This window comes from Pholcus phalangioides, unplaced genomic scaffold (genome assembly GCF_987345545.1).
Source record: "Pholcus phalangioides strain wild (caught in Gottingen) unplaced genomic scaffold, Ppha-v1.0 ptg000003l_1, whole genome shotgun sequence".
In the NCBI taxonomy this organism is placed as follows: Eukaryota; Metazoa; Arthropoda; class Arachnida; order Araneae; family Pholcidae; genus Pholcus; species Pholcus phalangioides.
Genome location: NW_028301596.1, coordinates 48,155,067 through 48,173,958, shown reverse-complemented (window position 1 = coordinate 48,173,958; position 18,892 = coordinate 48,155,067). Strand labels below are relative to the sequence as shown.

At 36.8% G+C, this 18,892-nt stretch overlaps 1 protein-coding gene across 3 annotated transcripts in view; it reads left to right on the top strand.

Moving 5' to 3' along the window:
* Hmgcr (HMG coenzyme A reductase) overlaps positions 1-18,039 on the top strand; it is a 190,883-nt gene extending 172,844 nt beyond the window's left edge. For all 3 annotated transcript variants that reach the window (XM_089249639.1, XM_089249649.1, XM_089249631.1), the window contains 12 exons: positions 931-1,145; positions 1,917-2,111; positions 4,493-4,651; positions 4,847-4,932; positions 6,394-6,465; positions 7,109-7,214; positions 10,000-10,106; positions 11,440-11,503; positions 15,067-15,207; positions 15,334-15,492; positions 16,693-16,847; positions 17,541-18,039. In XM_089249639.1, coding sequence (XP_089105765.1) covers positions 931-1,145; positions 1,917-2,111; positions 4,493-4,651; positions 4,847-4,932; positions 6,394-6,465; positions 7,109-7,214; positions 10,000-10,106; positions 11,440-11,503; positions 15,067-15,207; positions 15,334-15,492; positions 16,693-16,847; positions 17,541-17,619 — 1,538 coding nt within the window. In that variant the 3' untranslated portion in view covers positions 17,620-18,039. The remainder of the gene's footprint in view (positions 1-930; positions 1,146-1,916; positions 2,112-4,492; positions 4,652-4,846; positions 4,933-6,393; positions 6,466-7,108; positions 7,215-9,999; positions 10,107-11,439; positions 11,504-15,066; positions 15,208-15,333; positions 15,493-16,692; positions 16,848-17,540) is intronic.
* The last annotated feature ends 853 nt before the right edge of the window (positions 18,040-18,892 follow it).

The following is an 18,892-nucleotide window of genomic DNA, read 5'->3' as shown; positions in this document are numbered from 1 at the left end:
CGTACATAAGATGCTCTTTGCCACCATGAACTCCAGGTCTGCAGGTTCCATCCTGGGGAAAGAACATGGAGAGCAAGTTCTTTCCTGACAAACCTGAGGCAAACACCAATAGATGGCGCCTTCATTTCTGACCGAACTCTATCTAGTAAATCACTGTATGATGATATGACCGAAGTTTGTGTATTGTGAAAGAAGTCACTAGTGAGCTATATAGTGCTTCAAGTACCAGAAATGTAAAAAAAGACATAAAAATTTAGTTCACCCTCCATGCTATACATTTCAACTCTTTAAGAACCCACTTTTATTAAAACAACCTGGGATTAGTGAACCAGACTAGTTAGAATATAGTGAGACTTCATATTCTAATATACAGTCGACGCTTGTTATAATGACCTCATGCTATAAAGACCACTTGATTACCTAGACCAGCGGTTCTCAACCTTTTTTGACTCACGGAGCCCTTTGTTGGATATAATTTCTATGGCAGAGTCCCGTAGACCTATTTTTTACTTATTCAGCAAAATTACTGATTTATTTTTATTCTAAAGTAATTATAATTATTTTTCCAAATTACTTTATTTTATTTTCCTCAAGCGGCCGCGGAGCCCCTGGGGAGTGCACAAGGAGCCCCAAGGGCTCCGAGGAGCACCGGTTGAGAACATCTGACCTAGATTAATGAACAAGTTCCAAAAGTCCTTGAATATCAAATACCCTATATGTTTTCCCTTTCATTGTAACAACCACCCAATACTGCATCCATTTTTGGCGAAATGATGGGGTCATTATAACAAGCGTCGACTGCATATGTATATCTTGCAAACGCATCATTATTTGTTTAGTTGTTTAAGTATGACATAAATATGTAATATTAATAAGTAAAATGTGTTAAACTATCGTAATTGTTTTAAGTATGGCTGATGTTTCTGACAGATCACTCGTCATCCACAACGCCCAATCACACATCAGAATCACAGCCTGTGTCATTCACTGTTGGAGCAGATGAAAGAAATAGTTGTGAGAAGAAGACTTATTGTGATAAGGCAGTTCAGACCGAGGAGGAGCTGCTACTCAATTCCCCTGTTCAAGTACTGCCAAGTGCGTCCGAACCTCGGTCAACAGATGAATGTCAGAGGATATTGAGAGAAGTATGGACACTTTTTCTTGTCTGAAATAGAGCATAGAAAATCAGTTATCATTCCCATTGCTTATATTAATCCTTCAAGACCCCGGTGCCACAAATGTGTGGATTATTTTTTCTCACTAGAACTTTTTTATTTGACCTCACTTCTTGTGGTATTCACAGACAGGGTTTAAACTATAGTCACAATTTTGGATAGAAGATCAACACAAATTGGTTGAAAACCTGAATTTAATCAATCTGCGTTGATCTCCTATCTAAAAATTGTGGCTGTAGTTCAAACCCTATCAGTGAATACCATCCTTAAAGGCATGACTTAGAGGATTGTGCAAGTTTTGAGTTAGAAATATGGTTAATATGAACTTTGGGGGCTTTCATCAGACAGCAGCACTCAAAGTTGAACTCTCAGGGGGTTTTTAAGATGGCTTCCGGGGGCGGGAGAAAGTGCCTCCGGGGAACGTGTGATTTACTACACAAAATTTAACAAAAGTTTTGGAAAATAATTGTATGTAAGCTGGAAAAAATTCGAATGAAATGAATTATTTCTCCAACAGGGAATTTGAAAAAAAATTAAAAATAAAGATTTCCCGACATTTATGTTTTTAATGTAATTTCTGAGTATCAAAAATGTAAAAACATTTTTTGAAAATTCCAAAAAGTGAATGCTCAAGTCTAAAAGGGTTAAAAGATTCAATTATGTGATAATGTTCCAGTATTAATGGTGTTAATTATGAAGACATTTTTTCTAACGTTTTATGTTTCAATCCCGGTTTCATAGGATGGTGGCGAGAAGCTGACAGATGAAGAGATATTGATTCTCTGCGAGAAGAAAATAATTCCGACATACAAACTAGAGACAGTTTTGGGAAATCCTGAAAGAGGTGTTCGTATAAGGAGGATTTTTGTCGGGAGGTCCTCAAAAGAAGAAAATGCTTTGCTTGGCTTGCCATTTTGCAACTATGATTATTCGAAGGTGATAATTATGAATCAAATGGATTTTTTTTGTTTAGTTTCAAAAATGTGTGAAAAATTCTTACACATAAAAAAAGTATACACTGAGTAGTTAAGGTTATCGTGGGCGCAGTATGTTGATAACAGTCAGAGAAGTAAGCCATATATAAGTGTGATTGAACATCCCTAACCCTGCTTAATTGAGACATAAGATCAGTAAGTTTAGAGAAAATCTGGATAAACATGAAATATGTTTAAACCAGGGTTCAACTAATTAAAAAAATACTTAGGCACCAGCCCAATTTCTTAGGAGCCAAGCGTGGTATTTTGCTCAAGAAAAATTTTCCTAAATAATGTTTTCTTTTACTTTTTCCCATGTTAAAAGATGTAGCGTAATGAAATCAGAAAATTCTGTGTCACCCTTAGACACACAATTTAGCAACCACATATTTTTAGGCACCAGTGCCAATTTTCTAATTTTCTAGTTGCCATGGCACCTGGGATTCGTCCAACCCTAGTTTGAACTAGCGCGAAATTAACTGAAATGGGAACCCATTTGCACTACATTCAAAAGAGACAGAGTCAAAACATCTCATAAATAGGAAAGTTGCGAAACTGAAACTTCTTTGAGGATGACCTCCAGTCAACCTCAAAGAAAGTATTACAATAATTCAATGTTTTCATTTAATTTAAAATTTTGCTGCATTTAAAAAAATTGTATTTGAGGGAAAAAATATCCACAAAATTCAGTTTTTTATAATAATGTTATAAGTCACTTGAAAAATTATATTGGTAGCTTGAATCTAGAGTACTTTCATGATATTCCTCTCAAGATTTGAAAACCATAATTTTAAACTTCATTAAAAAGTGGTTGTCTTTAAACTGTTGTCGTACTGTTTTGTGTGTTGATCTGCATCATTTAGTTCTTTGAAATTTTTCTGAAAGGAACTGACACTTTATATGTTTTCTATTAAAAGACCTGTATAGTCCTCCAAGCACGAAGATGTCACCTTGGAACCCTTTTCTTGTTAACCAAATTTCACCTCGTGCTTGGAAGACTATCCCCCCCCCCTCCCCCTCCCACCAAAATGATTTCAATAGACTTCCTTACTGTCCAGAAATAACACTGTGAACATAAGAAAAAAATCTACATGGACATGTTATGGGCACATTTTAATTATTAAAGTTCCATTTCATTAGGGCTCGCCACATGTGCTGAACTCTCAGAAATAAATTATCAATAGATATCCACTCTAAAATGGCCATAACAGAAAATCACAACATTTTCATATTTGTTAACAATCATCTTAAAGTTTATGGCTTTTGCGATGGCAATCTGCATGAAAATTAAACCATCTAAAATTTCGTGAATTTGATAGATCAAAATGTTTTCCAAAGATTTGGATATTAAGTGAAATAAGCAAAATATATTTTAAATCAAAATGTATTGGAATGAATAAGGTCTGAAGAGCTGAACATTATATAACTGAGAGACATATAAAGTAAACGGGGTTCCACTGTAGGTATATAGGGTGCATAGCTAAGTCCCCCTGCCACAAATTACTGGCAAACCGTTGATCCTAGACACATACTTCCATTTAGAACAAGTATCCAAATAACATGTAATCCTCAAATACATCATTCATATTACAATGAGTTGTATAGTTATTTAAAATGGAAAATTTTCTTTTTATACAGACACCCTGTCCTAAAAACCCAATTGGAAAGTTTTTGCCCGGAATTTTCCGAGCCCAACGAAAATCATTCTGTGTTTCTCCTTTCCCTCATTTACGCTGTTCTTTTCCAATTTTTCTCCACCTTATGAATTCAAATATCTCAACGAATATTGCACTTGAATATGGGGAATGGTTTCTGTTTGCCTCAGAAGAGACAGGGCAACAACTTTTCTATTTGATTGTTGAGGACAGAATTCTTGCATAAAAGTTCGTTTTTTCATTTTAATAATTATACAACCCCTTGCAGTATGAATGAACGTATCTAAGGTTCACATGTTATTTGAATACTTTTTCTAATTAGATGTATATGTCTAGGCAGTGCCATCTTAATGCATGGGCCCAGCCGGGCCTCTGAAAAATAGTAGTTGAATTTTTCAAGAATTTCCCATGTAGGGCCTCAGAAAAAGCACTTGACCCGGGGCCTGTGATGCTCTTAAGACGGTCCTGCGTCCAGGATCAACAGTTTGCAAGTTATTTGCAACAAGGGGAGTTGGTTATGCACCATGTATATAAAATCTGTCAGACAAATAAATTACCTCCAATGATACGGATGTTGTGTTTTGTAAAGCCAATAGAGACTTGCATACTATGAATTGTAAAAAACAGGATTGTGTAACGCCGCATGACAAAACTTCTACATAATATACGCTTTTTTCTTTTGATATAGGTCATGGGATCATGTTGCGAAAATGTGATAGGTTATATGCCTATCCCAGTTGGCATAGCCGGCCCTCTTCTCTTAGATGGTGAGCTGTATCAAATTCCAATGGCAACTACGGAAGGCTGTTTGGTTGCTAGTACTAATAGAGGATGCAGAGCTCTTAGGGTCAGTTCAAAAACTCATTGTGTCAATTCTTGCATAATTTCAATACATTCAGTGCTTGCAACTATTGCATATCTGTATCAATTTATTTATAATCAGTGATGGTATTCATAATGTTGATTACTTTATTAAAAACTGTTCACTATTTTAAATGAGTTTTTAAGTATACTTTAAGAACTTTTTGCCATTGAATTTCAGCTAGCGGGTGGTGTGAGAAGTCATCTGACAGCAGATTTGATGACCCGTGGTCCCGTTATTGAATTACCAAGTGCAGGAGAAGCTGTGTATGTTCTTATTTCTTTTTTCATTTAAAATTTGTTTTATGGACTGTATTTTAGTTTTGTTTCCTTGACTTATATTATTGAGTTGCTGTGAAAGTTCCAATTTTTTTCCCTGTAAGTTATTGAGCAAAACAAAGCATTTGAACCTTTTTCCTTCAAAGGATACTTTGATTTCCCCTAGCGCTTTAATCTATTTTTCGAGCATTCTGGAAACACCCCAGGTCTTTGCTGGTGATTGTCAATTTTGAGTCTTCTTCGGTTTCTCCCTTTATTGGAACAGGTCATCCACTCCAACACTCATTTTCTGAAGTCTAATTTCCAGATTTAGAAACCAATAAACTATCGATCTGCAAAAAGTATCGTCTTTGCAGGTATCATAAATATTTATACAAGTTTGAGCAGCATTACTTTTTTTGGAAAAATCATACCAAATGCTTAAAATGTAACTTGAACACATTGATGTTGACACAATCAATGTTGTAACAAACTATTTAGAATACCTGAACTTTTATAAAAGCCTGACTGCATATTTTACCTTATTTTCACACTCTCCCATGTTGTAACTAAATATGTATTCTGAACAATAAAAGAAACATAAAAAAATCTAAAAGATTCTAAAAATCTAAAAGATACGCACCTGCAATAGGCGCATACAGTATTTTCTCAAGGGTGGAGGGGGTTAGAATCTCAAAACCCCCATCCTTTGCATATGCCAATGTGCACCTGTGCAAATTGCTTAGAACTTTTGGGATGATTTACTAATAGATAAGTTAACATATTTACAGTAAAGACAAGTCATAATGAGAGTGCACAATCACAAGAAAAATTTTTGTTATAAACAAATGTAAATTTTTTGTTCTATTAAGTTATAAATTGCTAATTTATCAGCATTGAAAGGTCTTTTAGGTCATGCTGTCTGTATATGAACACAACTTCAGTCGTGAAATTGATTTTTGATTATTTTCTTTGACGTTTTTGGGTTAAATTTCATATTATCAAAGAAATTTAACTGACCAAGCAATAAAATTTCCCCTTTATCATATCACTTAATGGCTATGTGGAGTTTTAAAATTTTTTTAGTTAAACCATTCTGAAGCAACTTTATACTGTAAGTTCAACACCTTTCAAATAAGCCCTGGCAGTAACTGTGTTTAATTAGTCAATGGGAGAGACTGAAGTTGGATAAAAATCATCACATATGCTATATGTATAGTGGGAGAGCCTAAAAGTAGGCAGACTAGGTAACGAATGTGATTTTCTGTGGCCAGACTTTGGTAGAAAAGTTCCTCTAACTGATATTTACAAGAAGCATATGTGATGGTAAGTGTCATTCTCAGTTTAATTTTTGAAAAAAAAGAGTCAGAAAAATGGCTGTTTTTCTATAATTTTTTTTGTTTTGTTTTTATAGCGGAAGCTTTCCAATTTTCAACTCGCTATAACAGAATATTTTATGTGTTTTTACAGTGAAGTTAAGAAATGGTTGGCAATAGAAAAGAATATGAGCACCATGAAATGTTCTTTTGACTCCACTAGCAGGTAATTTCTCATTTTCATTGCACTGTTACCAATTCTTAGAAAATGTGTCACATGGATTCCCCCCTCCCCATATAATAGTATTCGTCCAGTCCTCTGAGCTGGAGTTCTGTCAAAAACCTTCCTGTATGTGGGATGGGGGGTTCATAGACATGCCATCAACTTTTTACATTGAATAAGCTGAATGGATATAAGACACGTAGGAAATAACTATTGTTTGGATACAAGCATGTCCCCTCTCCAAACAAGCTTGTACGCCCGGGATGATTAATATATTTTTGTTTTATGTTTTCACTCCATATATATATATATAAATTCACACTGCAGTAAGGGGCCTGTGAAAAATCTGGTGTTTGAAGCCTCCCCCCCCCCCTAAAGATCGCAGCCTAGGGCACCCTGCTGCAGGATGCCAGGGTGGAGAGCGTGAAAACAAGACTTTTCAGGAAAAAATAGAAAAAAAATTACTTTCAAAACAATTTTAATGAGATGGAAGCTGTTGAGAAACTCAGTTATACCTTTACATTGGTTGATGATTGTATGAAATATCTTTTAATATCTCCTTTGTGAAAATATATTAAAATTGGCAATTTTAGACTTGAGACACTTCAATGTTTATCTTATATTGATTGATACTCCTTAACCACAGGTTTGCTAGATTGGAAGAGATCCAAGTCAGAGTAGCAGGGAAGTCTGTTTTCCTGCGGTTTGCAGCTAGAACTGGAGATGCCATGGGTATGAACATGGTATCTAAAGTGAGTGATTGCTCATTTTCTATGAAATTTCAAATCTTTTGTTTCATTTTATTTCAAATGAATGAATGTCATTTATGGTCGTGTTATACTATAATGTGCGTTGGTAACCAATTGAGGTGATCAACCCCAGTTAAGTGGATAATGTTTTTCTCCACCCATCCCATATCTAGACATTAGTTTGAAAAATCGGATTGTGGATACCATTTTGGTTGATGAAAAAAGCTATTCTGATACTTACATAAACACGAAAATTTGTGTATTTGCAACTTTCTCTTCCAATATGGAGGAAAGATGGCAGCACTTATCTCTGCACTTATCTATGCAACTCTGCCATCATAAACACAAGACACATACCAGCATGCATTCGTTAGAAATTTCTCTGAAGAATGTTTACCAGGTGCATGCACAGTGCAGCACCACAGTCTTTTTCTCATAAGCTCAAGCCCTGGGCAAGTATGGATTTTTGGAGCCTATGATATACATTTTTCTTTGAGATAGAGACAGTATGGGGCAACAATACACATAATTGGCTTTTAATCAGCCAAGAATGGATACACTCTTAGGTTTTACCTTTGTTATTTTATAATATTTTAACACCAACAACTGTTAAAATTCCTAGGCAAACTTAATAATTTAAATAATAATGCAGCTACAAGACTTTACAAAGGACTGTCTTCTCCATCTCATTTCTTTTAAATTATTGGTTGCTATGGTTTCTTAAGTTTATTCTTTTTAATTATTTTGTTTTTTTTGGCAGTTCGATCTGCATATTCGTTGTGTTTGGTCACGCTATTCCTTTCGTCCTTGTATTGTGCTTAGCTTAATAAAATAATTCACCATGTTTGATCCATTTTCTTATTCAGTCATTAAATTTAAAATTGAAAATTACGAGTCGAGTCGGGCCAAGTTAAAAATAAACTATCGGCATCAAAGCCGGTTTCATTCAAGGCAAGTGAAAAGAAAAGATACAAATACACATCATTCAGTCTATATATATACAGTCAGTAATCCGCCCATCTGGCGCTACGAACAAAACAACCAATGAAAACAGGTTTACTCTGCACCGTATTCAAAGGTGAAGATCACATCAGCATCAGAGAAGGAAAAAAAAAGGAAGGGAAAAAATTTTTTATCGCTCGACACGAGCGGATCAACATAGAATGCGTGATCATGGGAAAAGGAAAATCAACATTTCTGCCTAACACATTTGTCTGTAATAAACCTGACATTTTTATTGCTTATAGAATATTTGTTGGTATCATATTTATGCGCCACATTAATCGAAAACTGATCTTCAATATCAGTCAAAGAATTATAACAGTTGTGTTGTATCTCATAGGTGGCAGCAGAGGAACTAGAGTTTTTGCTGCCTGGGACAAACATGATTTTGCCGCTGCCCCCCCCCCCCCCACAATTGTAAAATTTGATTATTTCATAATGGTGTTCTTTGTTTCTACCTGAAACTGCCACCTGGGGAAGTTGCCCCCTCCCACTAGTTCTGACCCCTGGGTACCAGCAAGGGTTCCAGTTTAATAATGTTCCTTACATGTAACAAAATACTGTACTGTCTAGTTATTTTCAATATTTTTTAAAGGGCATATGTTTGGTGATAAAATTTTACTTCAACCCATTTATTAGTGATGGACAAAAGTATTTGAGAAAGGCACCATTTTTTCATGATGAATAAGTTTACAAAATGGACACTTAGAGTCTCTAAGAATGAATGCTTCTGTGTACAACAGATTTTTTTTTATATATATATATATATATTGTATGCTGTGCGCAGAGAAACAACAGGTCTGTGCAAGTGAAAAAAATAAAATTTGCCCCTATCGGCAAAAAAAAAGTTAGGGGGCGCATTTCATGTAGGAATAAAATTTTTCCCTTTCTCCTGGAGCATCTTAGTGCTCACCATGTCCCCCCCCCCCCCACATCCTCTAGCCAGGCCTCCTCTATAGTGAATTTATAGTGTAAAAAAATATTTGTCCCGGACCTCCTTGCTTGAGCCCTGCCTTTGTGGGAGGTGTGGTCATGGTGCCCACTTAAACATTGAGGATGGATGCTTGATTTCGTACTCAGGAGATATTCATTGACAACTCGTATGATTCAATGATTAACATCATGATTGTTTCAGTTGAAGCACGCGTCAGAGTTCTTGTACAGATGTTTTTCTTTTGGTGATGGTCATAAACAGTGCTGTTGATTCGTGAATATGCCTCCCAATAGGCTGATAGGGCTTCAACCTCATGCCAATGCATCAACTTTAGGGCCGTCTCAAGAGACATAGGCATCCCAGACAACACGATGAGTAGACGTTATGTCAGTTAGTCATTATAACGAAAGGAAAACTTATGGTAGTCATTATATCAAAACATTGGAGACTTATCGAGCTGGTCATTGTAATGGAATGGTCACTATAACGTTGAGTTGTTGTAATGAGTATCGACTGTAGTAAGCATCATTTTTTTATAGAAACAGGTTGGGTGAAGATTCTTTCAATGCAAGCCAAAGTTGGCTCCACAAATTTAAAATGCTGCATGAAACTATAGAACTTAATATGCATAGAGAAAAGCTATCATGAGACAAAATAATCAGTCTGTAATCAGCAGGCAGTTACTTTTTAAATTATCGGGTATTGTCTTTATCAATCCATTTTCTCTACCTAAGATGACACCAAAACCACACCCCTTGTTTAATCAAGGTTCCATTGCATCTTATGTGTTATTGTTAATTATTCTTATCACTCACTCTATTTTCTCTCTCTTTCTTTGCTCCTACAAAACAGGGATGTGACAAAGCTCTCCTGAAACTGAAAGAAGTCTTTCCAAATATCAAAATAGTCAGTGTCAGCGGCAATTATTGTACCGACAAGAAGCCTGCTGCCATAAATTGGTGAGTCTGCTATCAAGTCTTTGGTTTATTTAAGAAAAAAAATTTTGTCATTATTTTCATCTACATATTGCATAAGATTTTGGGGAATTACAGAAATTGTATTACCTTAAGCACAACACAGTATTGGACATTTCTTGATACATTGTTATTATAACATCTACACTGAATAGCAGTTGCATAGCTGGCAAGTCTCCCAAATTTCTACTCCATCTTCTGGACTCCCAAAGAATTATATCTCCCCTGAATTTTGACTGTGATAATAAAAAAAAGAAATCCCTTTTTGAGGGAAAAAATTATTCCCAAAGAATTTACCCAGTGAAAAGAGTGTCGCTTTTGTTTTTTATTCCTGAAATGATGTAACAAGCATAATGTTACTTGTTGCCGTTGTGTTAAAACATTTAAAAAAATTCATTTTCGGTGGAAAAAACAATATTCATCAAACAGCCAGCATCAAAATTCCACCTTTCAAGATCCGAAATTGGCAAATGGCTTGTATCTGCTTTTACCATATATGTCTCTTTGTATGTCCCGTTTCGGTCCTGATGGCTAATGTTTTGTTGGTGAGATTTGATCTGAGTGTAGTAATGACACAGGGCCATAGCCAGAAATTTCTTTTGGAGGGGAACAGCTGATGTTTGGGGGGGGGGGACCAAAATGGCAGAACTGTGACTTAAGTTTAGGTCCTAGTTATGCCGTGAAAATTTGCCATTTTATAACATTTGGGGGGGGGACTGCACCCCCATAGTCCTCCCCCTCTCACTACGGCCTTGTAATGACAGGTAATTGACAACTTGGTGCTGATCTGCAATGACTTGCACAATGTCATACTTTTTCAAAGGGGAAAAATCCCTATATTGTTTTTAAAAAATCACTTTTATACTTATTTTTGTAAAGAATTTGGATCTGCACTTTCGAAAACCTCCCTAATTCTCACTCTCCAAAGTTGGCAGCTATGTAATAGGATTAAGGACAGCCAACAGTGTACAACAGAGGAGCTGTGGACAGCTCATGATCGACATAGACATGTTTTAATCAGCATTCCAGCAATAAAAGGAGTGATACTCATGGGAACAGCCATAGTTGACTGCACATTATAGGCAATATAAAGAATCTAAGTGTATTTGTTCATTGAAAAATTGCAAATTCCTGACGTATGGGTCATTCCATCTTGAAACTCACACAGGCACTGGGATTTTCACATGCCACTGTGTCAAGTTAATGAGGAGTTTGTTATGTCTGTTTCACTATAGCTGCAGGTTTATGTAGTTTTTTTCTTTGTTAATAAAATATGTGCATCTCTCTCTCTCTCTCTCTCACTCACTATTTCACACAGGATTGAAGGAAGAGGAAAAAATGTTGTCTGTGAAGCTGTGATTCCTGGCCACATTGTTAAACAGGTATTTAAGCATGCCCTATTATTTTATATTTTCCTTTTGTTGCAGTAGAACTTATTGTTGTCCATGAATGTTACACATGCCTCTTGATAAAGCAAAAATTTGGGACGATTGAATGTGCACAAATTTAAAGACCTGAATCACTCTAAACCCAGGGCGACTGACTTTCTCTCACAAACTGGCCACATCTCTCCTACAGATTGCTCAATCAACATACAGAAGAAAGTGGGTGTGACAAACACTACAAAACTGTCAAAGAAAGGTGGGACACTGAAAGTATGAAGCATAAGATTCACAAAAATTCTACCCTCCTTTGTTCTTAAGTCAGTACACACCGCATGCCATGGCCCAGAAGCATCTACATCTTCTGCATAGAATGTGGACCATTCCCGGCCTATCGCAAGTCGAGTTCCAGAGGGTGAGATGGGCGATGGAAACAATCACCCCTCCCAAAGAACACCATAAACGAGGATGGGGAGGACTTGGGGGTCTGGTCTCCCCCCCCCCCCAACCCCAAAATATGAGAAAATGACTGAAAAAAGGGAAAAAGATGGCTAAATCTATTCTATCGCTTTGGTCCCCTCCCCGAACAAAATTTCTGGCTACAGGCCTGCTCCCAAGAATGATATAATATAGGGGAAATTTGTCTGTTCCATAATAAAATACTGGATCTAATGCACCTACACAATAAGTTGCTTTTCCCACATATCACCTTGGATCCACCTGCCTCAGTTCCATTCGCATCCGAAGGTGTCTGTATTTGCTCCATTCGATGCTGAAGATATCTGCTTCTGCTCAATTTGCATCTGAATGTATCTGTCTCAGCTTCATTCACAGCTGAAGATGTCTGCCTTTACTCCAGTTGAATCTGAAGATGTCTGCCTCCGCTTAATTTGCAGCTGAAGGTATTTTCCTTGGCTCCATTCACAGCTGAAGCTGGCTGCCTTCACTCAGGCATGGATCCAAGAGATAGGGATAGGAACGATGGGCTCCTCCCAAGATCCAAATAATATGGGGTAAATTTGTCTGTCCCATTAAATATGAGATAATTCAAAGAACTAAGACAATTCTCTTCTCCTGGCACATCTTCCTGGATTTACGCCTGATCTATCTGGAAAGATTCAAGATTGACAGTAATATCTTCTGTGAAAAAGAAGGGAAACAATCTTCATTTCATCTCAGATTGCCCCAGAACAAACCAACATTCTGGAAATGATGCATCATCAGAAGTCCCATGAATGCAAATCGCATAATCAAAGTCATGAAAAATTTTGAGACATAAAAAAGAATTCAAATGTCCAAATAGCTGGAAATGTGAACATCCCAACTGAACGATCTGAAAGACTATAAATATCCCACTTCAGAACCAAAACCGAAAATTCCCCGCCAACATCCAATAATCACAAGTTCTTCCTCCCTCTGAGATACTCTCAACATCTCAATTGTAGCGTGTAAATGTACTTAATAGTGTTCGATCTTATTTTCTTTGATATTTTATTAATTTTTTTATGTTAATCCTGCTTGTATTTGTGTTCAATGTTTTCTGGTGGATTGTTTCCACACATTGTAAATAATTGTTTCGTTTTGTTGAATAAATAGAATGTGTCCAAAGACGATATCACTCTCCACTGATCATAAAAAGGTTTCAACAGCTGGCTGATGCAAAGATGAATTCAGGAAAGAAAATTCAACTTCGTTTGCAGGGAAACGAATTCATGTATACCCAACGAACCCAACTGCAAAGACAGTTGGATTTTCTTTCGTGAATTCATCTTTGTATCGCCAGCTGTTAAAACCTCCATATAATCAGCAGGAAGTGACGTTATCTTCTGATAAGTCGCCATCTGATGACGAGCATCTTACCACCATGTCACTCGGGCAGTGTCAGCAGTTGTGAGCTTTGGCTCAAGTTAGGTCTGATTGTCTATGTACGGTCCCATTCAGTGTGTACGAGCTCTAAGGGAAGAGGATCGTTGCCTATATAGCATAGTAGTCTAGTGTACACACTCATCCAATAAGTGAGAGGATATGTGTTGTTCATTTCCCAGCAAAGGCAGTTGAATTTTCTTTCTTGGATTCAGCATCGCATCAGCCAGCTGGTGAAACCTTCTTAAAACAGAAGATGCTTTCTGTCATGACTCAGCCTCCTGGGAGGTGTAGAGAGAAGATTGTCTTTTACAACAGCTTTAGGCGCCAGTGGTCATCAATCTATAGGGGGGGTGGATGCAATAGCCCAGCCCCATAAGATGTTATGAAAATTATGTAAATAGTGATTATTTATCATATATTATATCATCATTCACCTGTAAATAATCGGTGATGCATATCTCTTTAAATACTGCTAAGTTGGCATGTTTGGCGACAGCTGCAATTCTGCAATGTGATGATGCCAAACAAGAAATGTAAAGATGTCACGTGAATCATTTGAGATTTTTCTATAAGGTTTATTTTTCCTTTATAAATGGCATCGCTTTTACAGAACTATGCAGTTGTTGAAATTGTGTCGGGAAGGCGAGACATTATTTGTCTATCGTGTTCAGTGTCAAGATTTCTGCTTGTAAATACATGTAAACAGCTGTTCTGCAAATAAATTTGTGATGTCCTGCATTCCGTTTCATCCTCTACTCATTTCAAGGGCTTGTGAGAGAAATTATCCGGAACAATATGCACACACTTACAGTACCAAAGGACGTTCATGTCACAAGTTTGATACCAGATTTACCCTTTTCAGAGTCTCTCCTAACTCAAAAGCACTATGGAAATCATGATAATATGGCATCAGAACACATTGATACCATAGGAAGTCCAACCTATGGAGGGGTTAGTGCACAAACTTCCTGGTCAGATGGAGTAGGTGAAAAAAAAGATGTTGAATGCTGTTTTTGGGATTTGGCAAATAAATTATTACTTTACCACATACCAACTATAGTCATATATCACCATTCAGCAGTTTCCAACCAGTGGAATTGGATGGGAATTGAAGACACCATCTATCGGTGGTCGCCCCAGGCTCAGTATGTAAAGAACTTGTTTCTCTGACATTCTATGCCTGGTTTCAAACCCGTGTACCTTGATGGGTAACCTTCATAGTGGAAGATGAGCATTTTACCACTTCACCACTCGGGTGCTTCGGCAATGAACTGTAGGTCCTAGGTCTAAATAATTGGTCTTCATGTGTATTTAATTCATGTGATGTAATTTTAATATTCAATAAACCTCCAGAGGCACCCCAGTTCTGGAACAGTGTACTTAAATCACCCTGTGTGATAGAGCCTGGGTGTCTCTCAGTTTTCTCGGTCTTCAGGTGCAGAAATTGACTGTGGTGCAATGAAGTGACCTATACCAGGTGACAGGTTGTGTATAACTTTCTCAGTCTTGTGAGCCAGTTTTTTTTCAGAAAGAAGAATTTCTTACTTCTGGCCATAATTTCCTCAAAATTGTCACTAAGAAAACTAATGTTGATTGAAACAGGAGTCCAGTAATCAAGGCTCTGCTATTCTATTATTAAATTTTGTGTAATGAATTTCATACTCTAATCATTTTTTTTTTCAAATGTACATTTAAAGGTGCTAAAAACAGAGGTATTGGCAGTTGTACAGCTCAACATTCAAAAGAATTTTATAGGATCCGCAATGGCCGGAAGTATAGGTGGTTTCAACGCTCAAGCTGCAAACATTGTCACTGCCATATACCTTGCAACGGGACAGGTGAGAAAAGTGCACAATGATTCAACTCAAGTGTGAAGCTTTAAATAAGAAATTTTTTTTAAAAGTTTGATGTGTTATATCTGTGTATTGAACACAAAACTACATTTACCCTTTTTCAATCAACAGGATCCGGCTCAAAATGTTACGAGTTCAAATTGTCTGACCATTCTAGATGCAACAGGTCCCGAAAAGAAAGATCTGCACATCAGCTGCACTATGCCATCCCTAGAGCTTGGCACAGTTGGGGGTGGAACTATGCTCCCAGCACAATCATCATGCTTAAAGGTAAGCTATCGATTCACTTTATGTGCTTGTCTCAAACTGAAAGAGTCACACATTTGAAAACCATGTTAAAAATTTTATGCCTCTCTGTAGAAGTTGTTATTTTGACCCTTTACTCCCCCCCCCCCCCACCTCCCGTCATTTGCTTCTACGAGGTGTGTCTAGTAAGTAGGATGAATCACCCCTCCTTTTGAAAATGTGAACATCCCAATATGCTGCTACATGAGCATTATATTCTTCTCTATGTTACCTAACATCTGTGCTTGTTTTTCACAAACTCTTGGCAGGTGTTTGTTCATGCAAAAGCTGTAACGTAAGCCATGTTAGTGAATTGCATAATGGAGCAGAGAATCAATACGAAATTCTATTTCAAATTGGGTAAAATTGCAGTGGAAACCCATAAAATGCTGTGAAATGTGTATGGATATGAATCTATCACGCAAGTCAGAATTTCAGTTTGTGGATTGTACTGGAACACTAAGTTTCGTCTTCAGTAATGATTGACTGTGAAAAACGTGGCATCATTATCAACTGTATCGATGAAGTCACAGCACAACTCTGTTGTTTTTGTTCATCGCTTAGGTGTTGAGGGACAAACCTTGCATTTACTCAAATACTCTGTCACTGTGGTTGAAACTATTTCATGCAGAAGATTAATTTTCTCTGCCATAATTCGAATGGACAAACGCTGTTCTTGTAACAATAACTGCCCAACTCTGTCAATATTTGTCATCATTCTGCTCATAACCGGTCTCCCACAACAATGCTCATCTTTTACACTTTCACGTCAACATGTGAACCACTGAAATAGTCTTGGGAGATACAGCTTCATCTCCGTACATATTTCGCAGCATTTCATGGGTTTCCATTGTAGTTTCACCTTATTTGAAATAGAATTTCATATTGATTTCACTGCTCCATTACACGATGCACTAAACAGCTTACGTTACAGCTATTGCATGAACATACACGTGCCAAGAACTTTTTAAAAACAAGAACAGATATTAGGTAACATAGTGAAGAATATAATACTCATGTGGCAGCTCATCAGGCTATTCACATTTTTGAAAGGAGAGGTGATTCACCCAACTTACAGGTCAAACCTTGTGTATAATTATATATTATGTATCTGGGGGGTCCAATGCATTTTTTTATGAAGATGATGCAAAATGTAACATGAGGTACATTATTCATTTCTTCTAGCTGTTAGGAGTTCAGGGTCCATGCAGAGATAATCCGGGACAGAATGCAGCAAAACTTGCCAAAATTGTGTGTGCAACAGTGCTTGCCGGGGAACTGTCACTTTTATCTGCACTAGAAGAAGGTCAGCTAGTACACTCACATATGAAACACAACAGGTAAATAAGGATTGTTTTTCCTCAACAATTATTCCAGCATAATTGATTGAAACATCTCGTAATCGCTATAGTATTTGTTAAGTTTTGAAAAATAATAATAAATGACAGCAGAGTATAGTTGAGCTCCAAATGAATCTTCCATGTAAGATTGAAATGGGTGAAACTGTGATTCATTATATTGCCAGAATTTGGTTAAACATTTGGTGGCATTAGATTTGGGTTTGGCTGTGTATGTATCACATATATACGTGTATATGTATCACCTGTCTATTTCCACACTATATGTTAATGCCTGTAAATCAGCATGAAAACGACAGATTTGGATCATTTTCATCATAATAGTGGAAGTTCTATGCAGGGAAATATGTGCAAACACCCTTCTAGGTACATCTGGTCAAATTTACCAAAAACAAGTTTTTACTGGAATCTATTTTCAGCCACCTCGGTGGGCAATTTGCCTGTTTTTGGCCTTTGTATTTGTATAATCAATAATTTCCATCACATAAAATTTGTATCTCGCATGCCTGAGACTGCCTTCTCACACCATCAAGGGTGTGAGAATGGCATCCCTGGTTAAGAACAACTGCTTTCTGTATAACTACTTTGAATATGTTTCTCGATAATTTTATTGTGGCTTATATGTATGTATACATCTGTCATATAGCATGCTAATATCTGTAAAATACTCTGAAGGTCCTCCATAGGATTACAGCCCAGTAGTCTGAAAGGAACAACCACTGCACTGCCACCTACGAGCACAAACTCTGCGTAATCCAGCTAATGACTTGCCAATTTTGTATCGAACTCTCTATCCAAAGGTGAAGCCAATTTTCTTTTTTTTATTACAAAGAGATGAATGAATGCATAACAAGATGTTACAAGTTCCGTGTAATGCTGCAGCGTGTGACGAAGGTGTATTCGAAAATGGATTTTTTAAATTCAATTAACGGGACAATTATTATTTTCTGTACAGATTCATAGAAATCTTTTATGTAAAATGGACAGGAGAGAAAGAGCGAGAGGCATATTCTATAAGCGAAACAGATAAATTTTGTTTATATTGATTTTTTCTTAAGATCCTAACTTAAAAAAACGAAAAACCTGTTGATATTTTTTTTAGATTATTTAGTTATGTAATTTTTTTTGTGTACATATACTGGATTTTGATTAAAAAAAGAAATATGACAACGTATTTCCGAATTTGGTTTGATCATTTCTTTTACAATTGACTTTTTTTTTAATACAGTGTAGTTGTGGTTTATAAGTGTTTTGCAAGGCGAGCAAAACATTTGAAGAAAGTCTGACTTGAACTGTAGCGATCTCTCACAGGCTCTGTGTGTTTGTGTTGTCTGCCAAGTATCTCTTGATCACAACTAAGAAGCCAGTTCACTTTTCTCATTGTGAGCAAAATCATCTTAATGAGTTCAGTGGGCCAAGCAACTTTCGAGATTATTTTTATTATTTTAATTCATGAAAGATCAAATTAAAATATATATATACAGTAAAACCTCCTCTAATGGACACCTCAGAACAACTGCCACATTTTATTGGAACTAAACATGCCCCATAGACTTGAAAATTATAGGTAACCTCCGAACAACGACCACTTTGGATAAGAATTTAAAAAAAAATATATGCATATCACACACACACACACACACACACTATGATGAAAATCATTTTTAAGGGAGTATTCCCCTGAACTCTATGGGAAAACAATTTTTTTTCCCTGGGTATAAATGCTAGATGGGTGCATTGAAGGCAGTGGGGAGGGGAAAAGAGCCACTTAAGTGATCTATAGTTGTGCCGCAGGTCACTGATGTGATCTGAGAATGTGCCGCTTAGTTCATTCTTGCAAAATTAGGTTTGTGATCACGAGCCACATCAGATGACTTTGGGGGTCATATTTGTCCTGCACATCATGGGTTGAACATGTATGGTCCAATGCCGCCTTAAGGCATGGGCCCACCCGTGCACCTCAAGTGAAGAGGGGCCTCACAAAAATGAGATGGTTGAAATTTTTGAGAATTTGTTGGGTAGGGCCT